Raw genomic sequence first — 15,274 nt, 5'->3', positions numbered from 1 at the left:
CAGCTGCCTTTTTAAAGTTTTTTGCTGCACGTATCATGAGTTCCGGCACCATCTTACTAACAAGGGCTCTGGGCCTCCTGAACTCTGAGCCCTTTATTTCTTCTTCCGCTGCTCCGAGCCATAGTATCTGTCCCTTCTAGTACATTGCTTGCCATCTGCTGTTATTTGTTTGCCTTCGGATATCATGTGGCCACTCCTACTGCTGTCCCTGCCAATGTGCTTCAGGTGACATGAGGCTCTGTCACCTTCTTACTGCTGACCTGAAACTTTGAGGCACTTATTTTGCAGCCTGAAATGCCGCAGAGCCTGTGTGCCCACCCACAGGTTGCTGTCACACCAGACCTCAGTAGGGACATCTGTGTGGCTTGCTGTCCTTTTGGAGGGAGTGGATTAAAGGGTGTGAGGAAGTAGGTGTCAGCGATAGCAGTACTGTGGTTTGTTGGGTGTATGGAGGAGTCTCTGTATGATGCAGCTGCTCCATGTCATCCCTGACCACGTTAAAGTCGCCACAAAGCCATCTCATCCCTAGTTGCTTCAAATGGGGAGGAGGGAAGGCATGGGGGGGGGGGCATTGGAGGAACGGGGGAACATGGACATTAATATTGTACACAACCCCCTTCAAATGATGTAGACACTAAGATATTGCTTTCCTGCTTGTTTAAGGGTTAATCGTCCATTATAAAGAAGTACGCTTGTTAAACATGATGGCTCTTCTTGACACCAAGTTGAACTCTTAGTTTAAGACTTCAATATAGTCATAACTTCCCAATGGCCCACACTTGACATTTTACTTCAGGAGATGAAATGTATCTCATTCAGCCACTAATCCACTCACAAAGTGAGACTTTGCATGCAAACATCATCTCCTCAGTGTATGTCTCAATGTGCGATGTCAGCTTGTATCAGTATAAATAGAGACCGAGGATCCTCAATAAAGAATGATGTGCAGAATTCCCACAACTTGTGAAGCACCTATTGGGGATTGAGCATGATGGTCATATGATCCTTGGCACCTACAATGTCAGGAAAACCTCTTTTGGTGGTTCTCTTGTCATTGGATTTCGCCCCCTAGGCACCTGCTCCCTCCGCAATGGACCCCAGAGACTTCAGAGTGATAATGAAACCAGATCAGGTACATCCTAAAGAAATCTACTTTAAAAACCATGTAATTCTTCTGCTTAAGCTGTTCTGATGAAGGCACCAACTGGAGTCAGGTTTACAAAAAGTGTAGTTGTATTGTATTGATGTCTTGTAAAGCGCATGAATCACCCCACATGGGGTATCTCCGCGCTGTAGACCACTTGGGAACCCGTCCTGGCTTTCCCTGTGAGATGGTCCCTACTGGGTATCTCCAAGGTGAAACCAGGCATCCCCGGCGTATGTGTGGGGCCGTTGTAGAGATAAGGCAAGCTAATGTCTAGAGTTGCCGAGTGTGATCCCTGATTAGAGTAGGCACCGAGGCGAGAATTATCGAGTCCGCTGACCCTGGTCCACGACCATGCCGCGTCGGGAATTGAACCCTGGTCCCGGGCCATCCTCTGCTTCCTGGTCTGCCGCCTCTAACCAGTGAGCCACACCACTCTAGTTGTTAGAGCAACTCCCTTTTGCAACCTCCACTTTATGCAAGGATTTTTGGGGGCCACTTCTAAGTGTGAGACTGTGGGCTTTAGTTCACGGACACTATCCTCCAGGCCAGAATGTCTGCCTGCTACCTCTGTGACTATTCGCGGAATTGTTGAGATCTTAGCTGAGTAATGTCTTCTCACACCATTCCCAATCTTTCCTTCTAGTGAAGCACTGGTAATATTTCAGCTTGTAGGATAACTTCTGTTAAAGAGCATGCATCAGCACATCCATCTGCATGGTCTATTTCTCCACTAGATAGACTGGCTAGTCCAACTTACCTGCTGTGGGTTCACTCTGCCCTTGTCTCCAGCCACTGCAGCATGCTGGTCGCATCTTTTGGCATCTGGTTGCTGCCAGAGTTGTTCCACATTTCCCAGACGTCATTTGAACTATTGTTTCCCAACTTTAGTCTACTTTAGTCTGGCGCTGCCTGGTACCTCCTCAAAAAACAAAATGTCTGTCAGCACCAGGAGTAGTGTATTAAGAAAACCCCACTTTGTAGGGCTGCACTTTACTGCGGAAAAGGTTATACCAAGCACTGGTGTACTGCAGCCATGGCACTAGAAAGGTGCTGACAAGAGGAGTGGGTTTCTTATAGAGGCCATGGTTTAGTCTGCAGCTGTTCCAAAATGTATTTGTAATGCCCAGGTATTATTGGCTGTGTGTATTGTCATGTGCTGAGCCCCATATAGCACAAAGCCCAACCAGTCTGAGGCCATATCTCAAGCTGTGGTCTCAGGCTTTTTGGATCAACCGCCCATTCCTCTTCCAAAGCCAATCCATGGCGGAGACCCATATAACTCGGAAATCCCTGTATTTACCCAGCACCAACAGTACTCACTGAACTGCTAGCTGCATATAGTTCTGACAACTCCAACTGCAAACTCCTTGCTACTACATTACTGCAAAAGCCTCAATGTTGCTTGTTACAAGCTGAGGTTCTAGCCTACTCAATGCAACCCCCAAATAAAACCAGATACTCATGATACTTCAGCTGGAATGCTAATTTCAGTGCACACTCAAGGCAGATGTGGGTCTCCTAGATCCCAGAAAAAGATATAGCGATGTCAATTCTGCAAATGTCTTGTTTTAGATACTACTGATGATGGTGCAGTGAGTCCTACTTCAAGAAGAGATGGAGGGCACAGGGATGCGTTGCACCATTCCAATTTAAAGACTTTTCCATCTCTTGTACAGATTGGATTGTTCTCTTGCTAGATTCAGTGGAATCTGATCCTTAGTTTCTCCTATTGACAACCTCCTCTTTCTTCACAAGCTTTCTAGTAGACCTGCATAGAAGTTCAGTATTTGGACTGCAACACCTAAAGTCTAAATGCCGGTGAACGTTAAAGCTGTTCAGGCAAAGATACAAACTCATCCTATATTTCCTTTGCTTCCATGACTTTTAGAACTAATGATGGAGTCTTTTGTTAACCTTTTCTCAGTTCGTGCAGTAGGATGACTATTGGAGAAGAAGCTTGAACGTGTAGAGTTTGACCCAAAATTCATTTTTTTTAAAGTCCTGCCGCAACTTTTTGTTGGTTGAGGCTGAAAATAAAAACTTCTTTGAATTAGGCCCCAGTTCATCCAGTCCTCCAGGAAATGAGAGCATAATATGGTGTGCCTTGGAAAGGAAGGTGTTCTGAAGGTCTGCTTTTGTCTAGCGGGCAAGCACATCTGACCTCATTAGTCTGCATTGTCCCTTTTTGTGGGAATGGTTACTCAGTGACAAAAGAGAAATCAAGGTTGATCTCTTCTAACAGTTTTTATAGGTTTGATGAGTGATATAGCTGACCTATCCATCAAATGCTTTGTGGCTGAGGCTGCTCCCTGACTCTACTCAACAGGAGATGCTGGAACTACCACTAAATTAATCTTTGTTGTTTGAGTCTCAAGCTGATGATTTTTAGAAAATAAAAACAGGCAGAAATCTTTCGATCAGTAGGCTTCTAGAAGAAAAAATTCCAAAATGTTAGTGTCCAGGTTTTGGCAAGAGCAAGCAACACTCACATATTCCATTCTTGAAGAGACTACAACAGGAGTAGACAAAACTGCAACAGGCTCAGTCCTTCCAGTGACAGCCTTCACTTAGCAGGGGGACTGGTCAACAACCTCCAGCTGCCATAGGGAAACATCCTTAAAAAGCAATGATGCAATCCAAGTTCCATGACCGTTCTGCACCATGGTGGGCCTGAATATTTCCAACCTGCTCCCTACACGGCAAAAGGTTAGAAACATGCATTCTAGAGCGGCAACACCTCTTATCAGTTGAACTAAATATGCTTTCAAGTAGAAGATAGTCTTGTAGGAAGCTGGCTCTATATATTGTATACCAAAAAAAGGTATTCCCTTCTGATTTGACAGGAGCTTGCTCTAGCATTACCAAGGTGCTCTTTTAGGGGATAGTGTAGTCGAGCAGCCTTAGGCTTTTAAGAGAGGAGTGTTCTCTGCAAATGCACACACACAGTCAATATATGATACTCATTACGTAATAAGGAGATCCATAATTATTTATCAAAATAGCAGATCTTTATTTATAGTTGGGCACCAGATTCAATACGATTTGGTAATTACTTTTTTAAAAGTCAGCGCTTAAATCAATTTTCATAGTCGACAATGTTATCCTACGGAGAAAAAACAAATCCTGCATACAGTTACTTCACAGCGACATAGGGACCAGTCTGCTGGACTTAAGGTGAGTAAAGGGCAAACTCCAAAGCAGCAAGATGGCACACTGAGCATCATTGGAACTCTGGCCTCAAGATGCTCAGGGAAATGGGGACACCTTTGGTCCACTTCCACTTCCACTCGGGCCAGGGGCGACAGGTGCAGAGTTGTCTTGAGGCGTTGGGTTTTTCACAGCTGAGTCCTTCGCGGTCATGGCGGCTGCACAAAAGAGGCTGCATGAGGTTTCAAGTAGTCGCCTCCTAGCAAACACTAGGTGGGCTTCTTCTCTGGAGGGCTGGGGGACCGCGCTGGCATAGTTAGCCCACTTCTACTCGGGCTTGGAGCGACTGGTCCAGTGGTGCTGGCCGGTGTTGGGTTTTCTTTGGTACTTGCAGGCTGCAGAGGGTACAATCCGCTGCTTAAAGGATGCTCCTGTGTCTAAGCAGCAGTGCTGGAAGCCCTCCCAGGCTTTTGGAGCCTCAGCAGCTTGCAGTGTGAGTTGACTACAATCAGTCAGGGTTGGTGATGGTAAAGTGCAGCTACTCACCCGCGAGTGTCTCAAGACGCTAGGGGGAAATTGTCTGGCGCAGCGAACAGGCCAGCAGGGTTTGGGGGGGAGGGGCGGGGTCGTGTTGGCTTACTATCCTGTGAAGGAAGTCAGATTGCATACCAAAAGCTCTTTAAAGCTCCCTGCCTTGGAATGCTAATTTGCAGGTCATCCTGTGGGAGGTGGTGTAAATGCCCTCTGCCCTAGTAGGCTTTGTTCCTGACCTCCTTAGAGCAAAGAACCTCTATCCCGGGGGGAGGGGGGGAGGGGGGGGGGACACAAACTCATCTGTGGTGGCAGACTGGCTAAGACCAGTCAGCACACTAGCAATTAGTAGGTTTTCAGGCGGCACCTGTAAGGTGCTGTCTGGGTACATGTATTAACAAATCTATCTCTAGAATCAGTGTGGGTTTATTAATGAGATGTTTGATACCAAACATCTTGGGTTTCAGTGAAGCCATCATGTAGCCAGGGAACTTGTTTTAATCAGTGTCCAGCACACATACTTTAAATGACTTCCCTGGTCACTTATACAGACAGCAATTGAACTGCCCAGCACAGAGGCATGTCTGCTCATGCAAATATGTCCACACATGTAATATGGTGCACCCTGACTTTGGGCTGTAAGGCCTGTTGTCTTGATTTGCCCAGGCTGCATGCAGTGTCTGTAGGCGTGTCTCACAGTGGGATCTGTGCCATGTCCTGTTTTCACTTTAGTATGTGCTAAGACACACAGCTTGCAATGGCAGTTTGCTTGTGCTTGGTGACGGGTCCCTTAGGTGACGGGTGACACAATTCATGCTGCAGTCCTCGGGGACCCTCTTTCGCACCACATGCCCAAGGTACCAGGGGTACCATTTACTAGGAATGTACAGGGGTAGCTAAAGATACTGGCAATTGGGGTACGATTGCATAGTTTTAGGGAAAGGGATCTGGCACTGGGAACCTGGTTAGCAGGAACTCTATACCAGGCAAAAGGTGGTGTGACCCGGTCAAAAAGGAGCACTTTCCTTCAGTTCTGTTTATGATTTATCAGCACGAAGGTGAACCTTATATCTTTCCAGTAAAAAATAGTACTGCGTTATCTTAATTACCTGGTTTACAGTTTTTGTGGCATATGTAGCTGTAGATACTCATGCTCTGCATACTCCTGCCATCTAGTGTTGGGCTCAGACGTGTAACTTTTTTTTGCCCCAGTATTGGAACTTTCATTAATTCATATGCTTTTGTATCATTCCCCGTCGTCGGAATGGGAGTCTCGGTAGCAAAAATACCGTAGCTGTAGGTACAAAAGAGAAAGGAAAAGGCCTAGGCCTCATTTCCTTTGGTAGCATATCACCCTCTTTTTGTAAAAGAGACCAAACTTAGGCATCAGCTAATCAGAAGTGCCTCGCCCCTTAGAACCCTCCTGAAGGAACCTCAGAGCCTCTGATTTTCTACCGCACGTTGTGCTTAGGGCCCTCATCACCGGTTCCAGATCCAGTTGATTCCCCGCCAGCGGACATTGGAGGTTTCCATCAGCTGATGGAAAGAGCAGCTGGCAGGTTCAAATTGGCCATGCCTGCTGTGGCTACGGATTGTTTCCTATATGATTTCAAGGAACCCTTTAGAAAGACAACTAGGTCGATTCCTATTGTAGATCATCTGTGGAAGGAGGGCCTGAAGGCTATGAAGAACCCAGCGACGGTGGTCCCTGTGCTGCCGCGTCTGGATAAGAAATACAGGGCACCTGACGATGGACCGGCGGCCTTGACAGGTCATCCAAAACCAGACTCAGTTATCTCACAGGCAGCGCAGAGAAAATCTCGTAACCCCTCTGCCCCCTTAGCAACTCCTCCGGACAAGGAAGGGCGGAGATTGGATAATGCGGGGAAAAGATTCACATCAATGGCGAGTCTTCTAGTGCGAGCTGCAAATGCCCTGGCGATCTTGGGTAGATACAACCGCCTGCTTTGGTGTGATGTTGCCCCGTTCCTAGACCAGCTACCTCTGGAGTCGACATCAGAGGCGAAAAAGATCTTACAGGAGGGAGAAGTGGCGTCAATGGAGATCATTGACTGTGCAATGGAGATCATTGACTGTGCAATGGACATTACAACAACAGCTTTTCGTTCCTTGGCTGGGGCTGCAGTCCTCCGTCGCCAGGGGTGGCTGAAAGCTACTTGGTTTCGGCTTGAGATCCAAAACAAGGTCCGGGATCTTCCCTTTGATGGGGAGGCTTTATTCACAAAACTGATCGATGACACTCTTCAGGAAATAAAAAAGGACACGGAGACTGCCAGGTCCTTGGGTACCCTTCAATACAGCAAGTCTCCTTTTAAAGGTTCCAAAGGCAGAGGTAATGACTACAGGGGATCCTATCAACAGCAGCGCTATTCCTCCACTGGCTCAGGTTCCCAGCAATACCGTCAGCCTTATCAGCAGAGACAAGGCCAGTCTTCAAGCTACTCCAGGCCTTACAATAAAGGGAAACAGGCTGGACGAGGACGGGATTCGTCCAAGCGCCAATAGTGGCCTCCTGGCTCTTCCTATTGGACCCTCCTCCAAGAAATCATCAGTTGGAGGCAGGGTAACCAAATACCTTCAAAACTGGGCCAGGATAACATCGGACCGTTGGGTGCTCAACATCATTCGGAAAGGGCATATTTGGAATTTACGCAAGTCCCTCCACTAAAGCCCCCGGCAACCATCCCATCGAAACACCAGCGTCTCCTGCGGCTCTAAGTCCAACAGATGCTCCGGAAGGGAGCGATCGAGCCGGTCCCCTCAAATCAAAAGGGACAAGGATTCTATTCCAGGTTCTTCCTGGTAAGGAAGACGCTAGAGAAATGGCACCCCATTTTAGACCTCAGGGATCCCATCTCCCTGTCCTTCCGGATGGTCTCTCTCCAGGACATCTTGAAGCTCATCAGCCCGGGGGATTTTATGGCCACGCTCGATTTCGAGGATGCGTATTTCCATGTCTCGATTCACCCAGCACACAGAAGGTTTCTACGATTCACAGTAGCCAAGAGCCACTTTCAGTTCAGGGTTTTACCCTTTGGTCTCCGCTCAGCCCCGAGGATTTTTACAAAGGTGCTGGCGCCAGTAGCAGCATTTCTGCGAAGGAACCATTTCCAGGTCTTCCCCCTACCTGGACGACTGGTTGCTGAAAGCTCCGTCCAGGAAGGCAGCGCTGGACGCTGTTCAGGTTTGTACAAATTTGTTTCAGAATCTGGGACTCACTCTAAACAATGAAAAGTCATTCCTGGTCCAGTCCAGAAAGGCTAGTTTCCTGGGAGCCATCCTGGATCAAAGCTCTCAAGAGCCTTCCCTACTCCGGAAAGGAGGGAGAAATTACAGACCTTGGCTCGGGACTTAAAAGAAAGAAGGTGTCTTTCAGTACGCCAATACAAATCTCTGCTGGGGGTAATTTCATCATGTATTCCCCTAATTCCTCATTGCAGACTAAGAATGCGTTCTCTACAGGAGCAACTAGACAACCAGTGGAAGCAGGTCCACGGATCATTCGAGGACAAGGTGACCGTCACTCCAATGATGAGGGAAGCGGCCTTATGGTGGTCAGATCAAAACAACTTGTACCAAGGTCTATCCTTCGTAAACGACCCGGCTCCTCAAGTAGTAACAACGGACGCGTCATTGGAGGGTTGGGGAGCAGTGATGCAAGCCCTGCATGTCAGCGGTTATTGGTCGCCCCAGGAGCAACGACTCCACATCAACCTTTTGGAGCTAAGGGCGATAAGACTGGCTCTGCAAGCCTTTCTTCCTCCCTGGGAGGTTCGGAAGTGCTTAGCAGGACGGACAACTCCACGGCCATGCACTATGTGAACAAGGAAGGAGGAACCAGATCTCGTCCATTGTCGCAAGAAGCTCAACAGATCTGGGGATGGGGGATCCTTCAGGGAATATCCCTAAAGGCAGAACACTTTCCAGGGGTTCTAAACGAGAACTCCGACAGACTGAGCAGGTCATCCTCAGTCAGCCACGAGTGGGAATTGAACCAGCCAGTGCTGGAGGAGGTCTTCAGCCAGTGGGGCAGACCGAAGGTGGATCTCTTTGCCACACCGACCAACAAGATATGCCGGTCTTACGCAAGCAGATTTCACCATCGAGGGTCGCTGGGGAATGCGCTTTCAATAGCCTGGTCAAGGACATTTGTCTACGCCTTTCCCCCCCATACCTCTGATCCCGCGGTTCATCAGAAAGATCACTGTGGAGCCGTGCAGGATGATCCTGATAGCCCCTGCTTGGCAGAGACAGTTCTGGTACACCAAACTCCATCTGCTGTTGCTAGCTTCTCCTCTTCCTTTGAGGGTTATTCCAGATCTACTCACAATGTCCGAAGGATAAGTTTGGCACCCAGATCCGCAGTCATTACACCTGACAGCATGGCTCCTGAGCAGCGAGAGTTTATGAATCTCCCCATATCAAGCGAAATTAAGGAGGTCCTTTCCCAGGCAAGGGCTCCTTCAACGAACAGGGCTTACCGTTTTAAATGGAAAGGTTTTGATGCTGGTGTAGGAGAGAAAAGATTGATCCCTTTGCTTCCAAATTTTATCAGCTCCTACCTTATCTGCTGTCCTAGCCCATTCGTCGATTAAGGTCCATTTGGCGGCCATTTTGAGATTCAGAAGGTCTGGGTCTGGGCCTTCCTTGTGGTCTTCCAGGATTGTCAAGCAGTTTCTTAAGGGCTTGTTCAGAGTCTAACCACCTGTGAGGCCGCCGCCTCCTACTTGGCATTTAAATCTAGTCCTTTCTCAGCTCATGAAAGGCCCATTTGAACCAATCCATCGTTCTGACATGAAGTTCCTTTCATGGAGATTGGCTCTCCTCCTCACTCTCACGTCGGCTAGGTGTTTTCGGAGAATTGCAGGCCTTGACTATCCAAGAACCTTTACTGCAATTCAAAAGAAACACTGTAATCTTGAGAACTAACCCTAGGTTTATGCCTAAGGTATCCTCTGACTTCCACTTGAATGAGCCGGTTATTCTGAAGGCGTTCTTTCCTCAACCGGCTACACCAGCAGAAAGAACATTGCATTCGTTAGATGTACAACGATGCTTGAAATTTTATTTGGAACGCACTAGGGGATTTCGGAAATCCTCAGTTATTTGTTGCCTTTGGGGGTCCAAGCAAGGGCCTTCTGCTATGCAAACAGGGTATTTCAAGATGGATCACAAGTGCCATTCTGCATTGCAACACTGCAGCAGGAAAACCTCTGACTGGTAGAATTCTGGCACATTCCACAAGATCTGTGGCATCTTCAACGGCCCTCTTTGCGAGGGTACAGATTAAAGACATTTGCAGAGCTGCTACCTGGAGCAGCGTTCACACCTTTACCAAGCATTACTGCTTGGGGTCCTTACAAGATGATGCGGCAGTAGGACAGGCTGTCCTGAGGAACCTCTTCCAATAATTGGTGAGCTTTCCTTTCTATCCCACCTTCGTATTACACATTTTGTATCTGTCATGTTGGCTATTACAATATTTTTATGACACAAAATGTGGTTTTATTGCTAACTGCTTGCTACTCTGATACAAAAGCATGGGAATCTATGAAAGTTCCAATACTGGGGCAAGAAAACAAGTTACTTACCTGTTACTTTGGTTCCCCAGTATTGGTAACTTTCATAGATTCCCATGCGCCCACCCACCTCCCCGAGGAAAGCTCAGCCTACAACAGATATGGTGTCTGGTACACAACGGCTACGAAAATCTGAGGCACTGAGGTTCCTTCAGGAGGGTTCTAAGGGGTGAGGCACTTCTGATTGGCTGATGCCTAAGTTAGGTCTCTTTTGCTACCAAAGGGAATGAGGCCTATGCCTTTTCCTTTCTCTTTTGTACCTACAGCTATGGTATTTGTGTTACCGAGACTCCCATTCCGACGATGGGGAATGATACAAAAGCATGGGAATCTATGAAAGTTACCAATACTGGGGAACCAAAGTTACAGGTAAGTAACTTGTTTTCATCTTTGAGAGAAGTCTTTTGAGTCATGAGGTATAGTGACTCCTCCTATGACTGGTAATGCTCGTGGACATCGGCTCCATTGTTAGATTGTTTTCTTCTGCCTTCAGGGTTAGACATGTTTTCTTCTGCCTTCAGGGTTAGACATGCTTCGACGGGGGTTCCGGTCTCTCCTGTGTGGCGCTCTTCGTCTGGGCCTCCTGAATTCTCCGTTTCTGATGGCTCCAGATAATGTTCTATTACATCACATGTTCTCGCTTCTGCAGTGGTCCTTTCCTTGTATTCCTGCCTTCAGATTCGTTAACGCCACTCTCGGCTCTTTTCTTTCGAAGTCTGCGCATGACCATGCAAACACTGTGATGGAAAAATGGCCTTTCACTAATGTCCATAGTGTCATTCCTAGTACTCGTGGCCAGATCAACACATAGTTTTTCTGCTTGTCACTGGAGCATAACGAGGCCTCCTGCTCAGTCTACCTTGCCTCTGTTTTAAAAAGACTATTGGAACATTGCGAGTGTCAGATTGCTCGATGCGCCATGGAAAAACAAGATGATGATACATCCCAACATCTTAAGGGAATACTGTGAAGAAGAGGCAAAAGGCGAACAAGTTGCTGTCTTCAACCAGAAAACCAATTTGTTCTCAGACTGCAAGGTGCAGCCCATGTCGGGCCAGCTTCCGAAGACTGTAACAGAGAATACCAGTTCTTACCATAACCTCGCCCACCGCCCCTCCACGTGTTGAGCACACAATCTTGGGACACAGATTTCGCTTTCCGGACTCTGACTGCATCCAAGGCCGGCACTGACCTATGGCTTGGGAGCCAACTCAGACTCAACCCCCAGGGCAATGGCAGCTGGTCAATACTCGGCCCGCCTCCATGATGACAGCTCCCTCGAAGTCCTGTGGGATCTTGGTGCCATCTCCGGTGGGCTCATTAGAGCCAAAACAATGTGTCACTTTGAAACTGGCTTCGAAGTCGAAAAACCCTTTCCCGCCAAGTCGACCATCCATGGCAAAGTCCGAGGATCGAGAGCTGCTGATTCTACAATGCCTTCAAGAGGTTTTGGACTCTCGTTAATGGAGACTCTTCAACCACACCCTGCCAGGCCCCCTCCCCTCACCCACCCCCGATTAGGAAAATCACAGCAAAGCTACCGCCAAAGGTGCAAGAAGTCCTTCCTTGAGAGATGAAGCTTACTTTTGAGGAGCAGGTAGCAATGAAGCCCCCTCCACCTTCTAACCTGAAGAGGCATCAAGAAACCAGTCTGTGGTGGCATGCTGGACTGGAGCAGTCAGCTAGCACACTAGAAGGCTAGTAGGGCTCAAGGTCCCCAGGGGTGCATGTATTAAATCTAACACTAATCCGTGTGAGTTTATTAATATGAGGTCTTTGAAGCCATTATGTCGCTGGGGAAACTAGTTTTGACTAGTACATACTACTGCTGCAAAAAAACTGGTTCCTACAACATTACAATACAGTTACATTCCTTTTGTTTTTACTGTTAATTATAATGAGGTGGTGCAATCGGCCAAATGTATGTTTATGTTCCTGGCTGTATTTACAATTTTTTTTTGAAAAGGCAGTACATTTTCTTCTAGAAACAGATTTGTATAAATGCTTTTGAATCTCATACACGTGTGTAGATATTCTTATTTTTATTCAGAGCAAATACCCACAGCGAAGAACTAAGATTTACAAATAAGTTGATATTCTTTATTCAAGCCAAACCTCTTGAGCCTCTATGCACCTAGTTGCACCTGATTATGGAGAACGTTTGGTTGCTGTGGAGAGCCAGGGAAGGTGGTTCTACAAGGAAAGGCTGGCTAATATCTTTGAGCCCCAACTTCAGTTTTGTTGATGGAGACCAGAATAAAGGTTCATATCAAATTCTTTTGCGGACTCACTGATGTTCCATGCAAACACAAAACATACTATTGATCGCGTGCATGTACAAAACATGCCACAGCACATGCTGTATGTGTGCACGTTATTGAGGCTTGCTCAGATTTTACAGGTGTGGTTGGTAGAATTTTTAAAAAGGCTTGTTTCCATTAATCATTACCAGCTATCACCAACAGCTACCCACTTCATAGCCTAGTATAAAGGGGCAGTATCTACTTACTACTGGATGGGTTTACTGTGGGTGTACACTTCTTTCAGCAGACCCAAAACTCTGATTGTATTTGTTTAATTGAGAAGCACCTCTAAAGAACCCTATCTAATCCATTCCGGTGACAAACATTTCACCGGCCATGGTTGCGTCCACCTTACTCACCACTGGCTGACCGTGTTTGAAAAGACTTTTAGGCCCCTTCCTTAAGGGTACATAAACATTAGATGTTTTTGTTTTTTACTCAAATCAAGCTTGCACACAGTTAGTTGAAATCCTGTGCAAACACTTTAGTACCCATCCAGATTTTGAGCCAAGTATTTTACTGAAGTGTTGATGATGAGCTGATGTTCTAGGAATGCAAAGCAATGTTGATGTGAAGAATGCATGTTTTTGACACGATGAATGAGCGGTCACAATCGTAAGGAGTCAGTTACAATTCATGGACAGTCTACCGGGAGGGAAAGATTGCTGGCATCCTCAACCACTGCTGTGTAAGGAGAATTGAGGATACAGATGTGATAACTTATGATGGTGTAAACGTTATGCTTCTTGCAATTTTTAAAGAGTTGTTTTTGTTTTTGCAGGAGAATGCTAGACTATACCTCAACCTGCTAGAAATTGAGTACAGTGGAGATCTCAAAGAAAATGAAAACAACATTATAGCGTGTTTTGACAGAGTTGTATATAGTTCATTGGCTATAGAAATGAGGATTACATTTTCCCAGCGAAAAGTGGAATTCCTTGAGGATTTTGGCTCGGAGGTGGACAGGTAAGATCTTAGAATATTTTAGTAATTATTTACAAGTTCAAAGAAAACATTTTAAATGAATAGTTTTGAATGCTTTATAGCAGCAGGAATGCTGGTTTGTGTCATTGTTGATCTGTCCAGAATTGTGTTTCAACTTAAGCCGCTTAATTTTTGTGTTCATATCTTCATTCTAAATTCCAAAGTTTAAAAATTGTTTTATATGCATTGAATGAATTAGTCTGGCAATATCTCAAAATATGTAGGATCATGTTTTACACCCAGCTGTATCTTGCCGTTGTTGGGAGCAGGTCTTGAGATATCTTTAACAATATCTGTTCATGCCGCTACCACCCACTTTCAATTCTAGATTTGTGGGGGCAGTTCTCTGCACATTTTAGGGTAGAGGGTCCATTTTCGTTGCTTAGATTAGGGTGTATTGCACCCATGTTTTGCCAGGAACTCATCTGAGAACCTAATAAAATTGAGTACCTCAGTAAGTGTTTTCTGAGTCTTTAGTTTGTGCATAATAGTGGCTACTATGGTCTGTTCTTACTTCTTCCTTACTGAACTCCAACAAGCATTCTGTAAGAAGCTCAGATGGAGATAGAAAATCTGCAGATAACTTAGAGAACTAAGATCTGCGTTTTTCACAAGAAAAGTCTGTGCCGTAGATTTGGGCTGTCATTAGTTATAACAAATGTGATACTACTTGTCTTTTTGTATGATCACCCCTCACACGTGTTTGGACTGATGCTGCTAGTTTTTCAACTCTGTAGTACATTAGGCCCTGCTGTCCAGGCCCCAGTGCATATGCTCTGAACCCCAAAGTACGTCTACAATTGGCTAATACCCGATTGGCTCATTTAACTCATATATAAGTTCCTAGTATATGGTACCAGAGACACCAAGGACTGGTAATTTATGCCACTAGTTGGCTGCAGCACTTAATTGTGCCACCACTGCAGTGACAAGATAAAAAAGTTGCTCCAGACCTGTAACAGCAGCCTAGATGGGCAGCATTAAAACTGCCTACTCAACATGGCAAAATAACCTCCTTTGCCAGATTAGTTTCTAATGTTTAAAATTAATAAGCCTTCCCCAAGGTATGCCTTGGTAGCCCACCAGGTAGAGTGCCGAATATTCTTTTAAGAATGGGCATGTTCCTTTTGTTTTTAACCTTCCCTGACTGAAAACATGAATTTGCCTTTTTCACTGCAGCAAGGCTGGTAGTCCTATTGGCTAGCATGGAGTTACCCTAGACGCCTAGATACGTGTTTTGCGACCACCAAAGGTCCAAGGTATCAAATTTATTGTTACATTAAACCTGACTCATTGCTGAGTTCAGATTTAAGTTAACATTAAATAGAAAGGGGACTTTAGAAAGTCACCACTTTGTTGTCCAAACCCCAGGTAGCCTTTCCTGTCTAGCTGCAGCATTTGTCACCAGCGATTACTTGCTGGCACACTGCTAGGAAGTGTGAAGCGATCAAAGGTACAGGGAGCAAAAAGAAGTAATAAATGGAGAAGGTATGACCTGCTTCAGGGTGACTACTGGGCAGTGGCCACATATGGCCCAGATTCAAAGAGGCGACCACCTCAGT

The 15,274-nt window shown here is 46.1% G+C and overlaps 1 protein-coding gene across 2 annotated transcripts in view; it reads left to right on the top strand.

Moving 5' to 3' along the window:
* Nucleotides 1–15,274, top strand: part of PRPF39 (pre-mRNA processing factor 39) — a 508,214-nt gene that overhangs the window by 372,764 nt on the left and 120,176 nt on the right. For both annotated transcript variants that reach the window (XM_086937261.1, XM_086937262.1), the window contains one exon: nucleotides 13,510–13,694. In XM_086937261.1, the coding sequence (XP_086793387.1) occupies nucleotides 13,510–13,694 (185 nt within the window). The remainder of the gene's footprint in view (nucleotides 1–13,509; nucleotides 13,695–15,274) is intronic.

The sequence above is a fragment of the Lissotriton vulgaris genome, chromosome 9 (genome assembly GCF_964263255.1).
Source record: "Lissotriton vulgaris chromosome 9, aLisVul1.2, whole genome shotgun sequence".
NCBI classification, from domain to species: Eukaryota; Metazoa; Chordata; class Amphibia; order Caudata; family Salamandridae; genus Lissotriton; species Lissotriton vulgaris.
The sequence above is the reverse complement of the archived record's forward strand: the minus strand, read 5'-3'. Positions and strand labels throughout refer to the sequence as shown.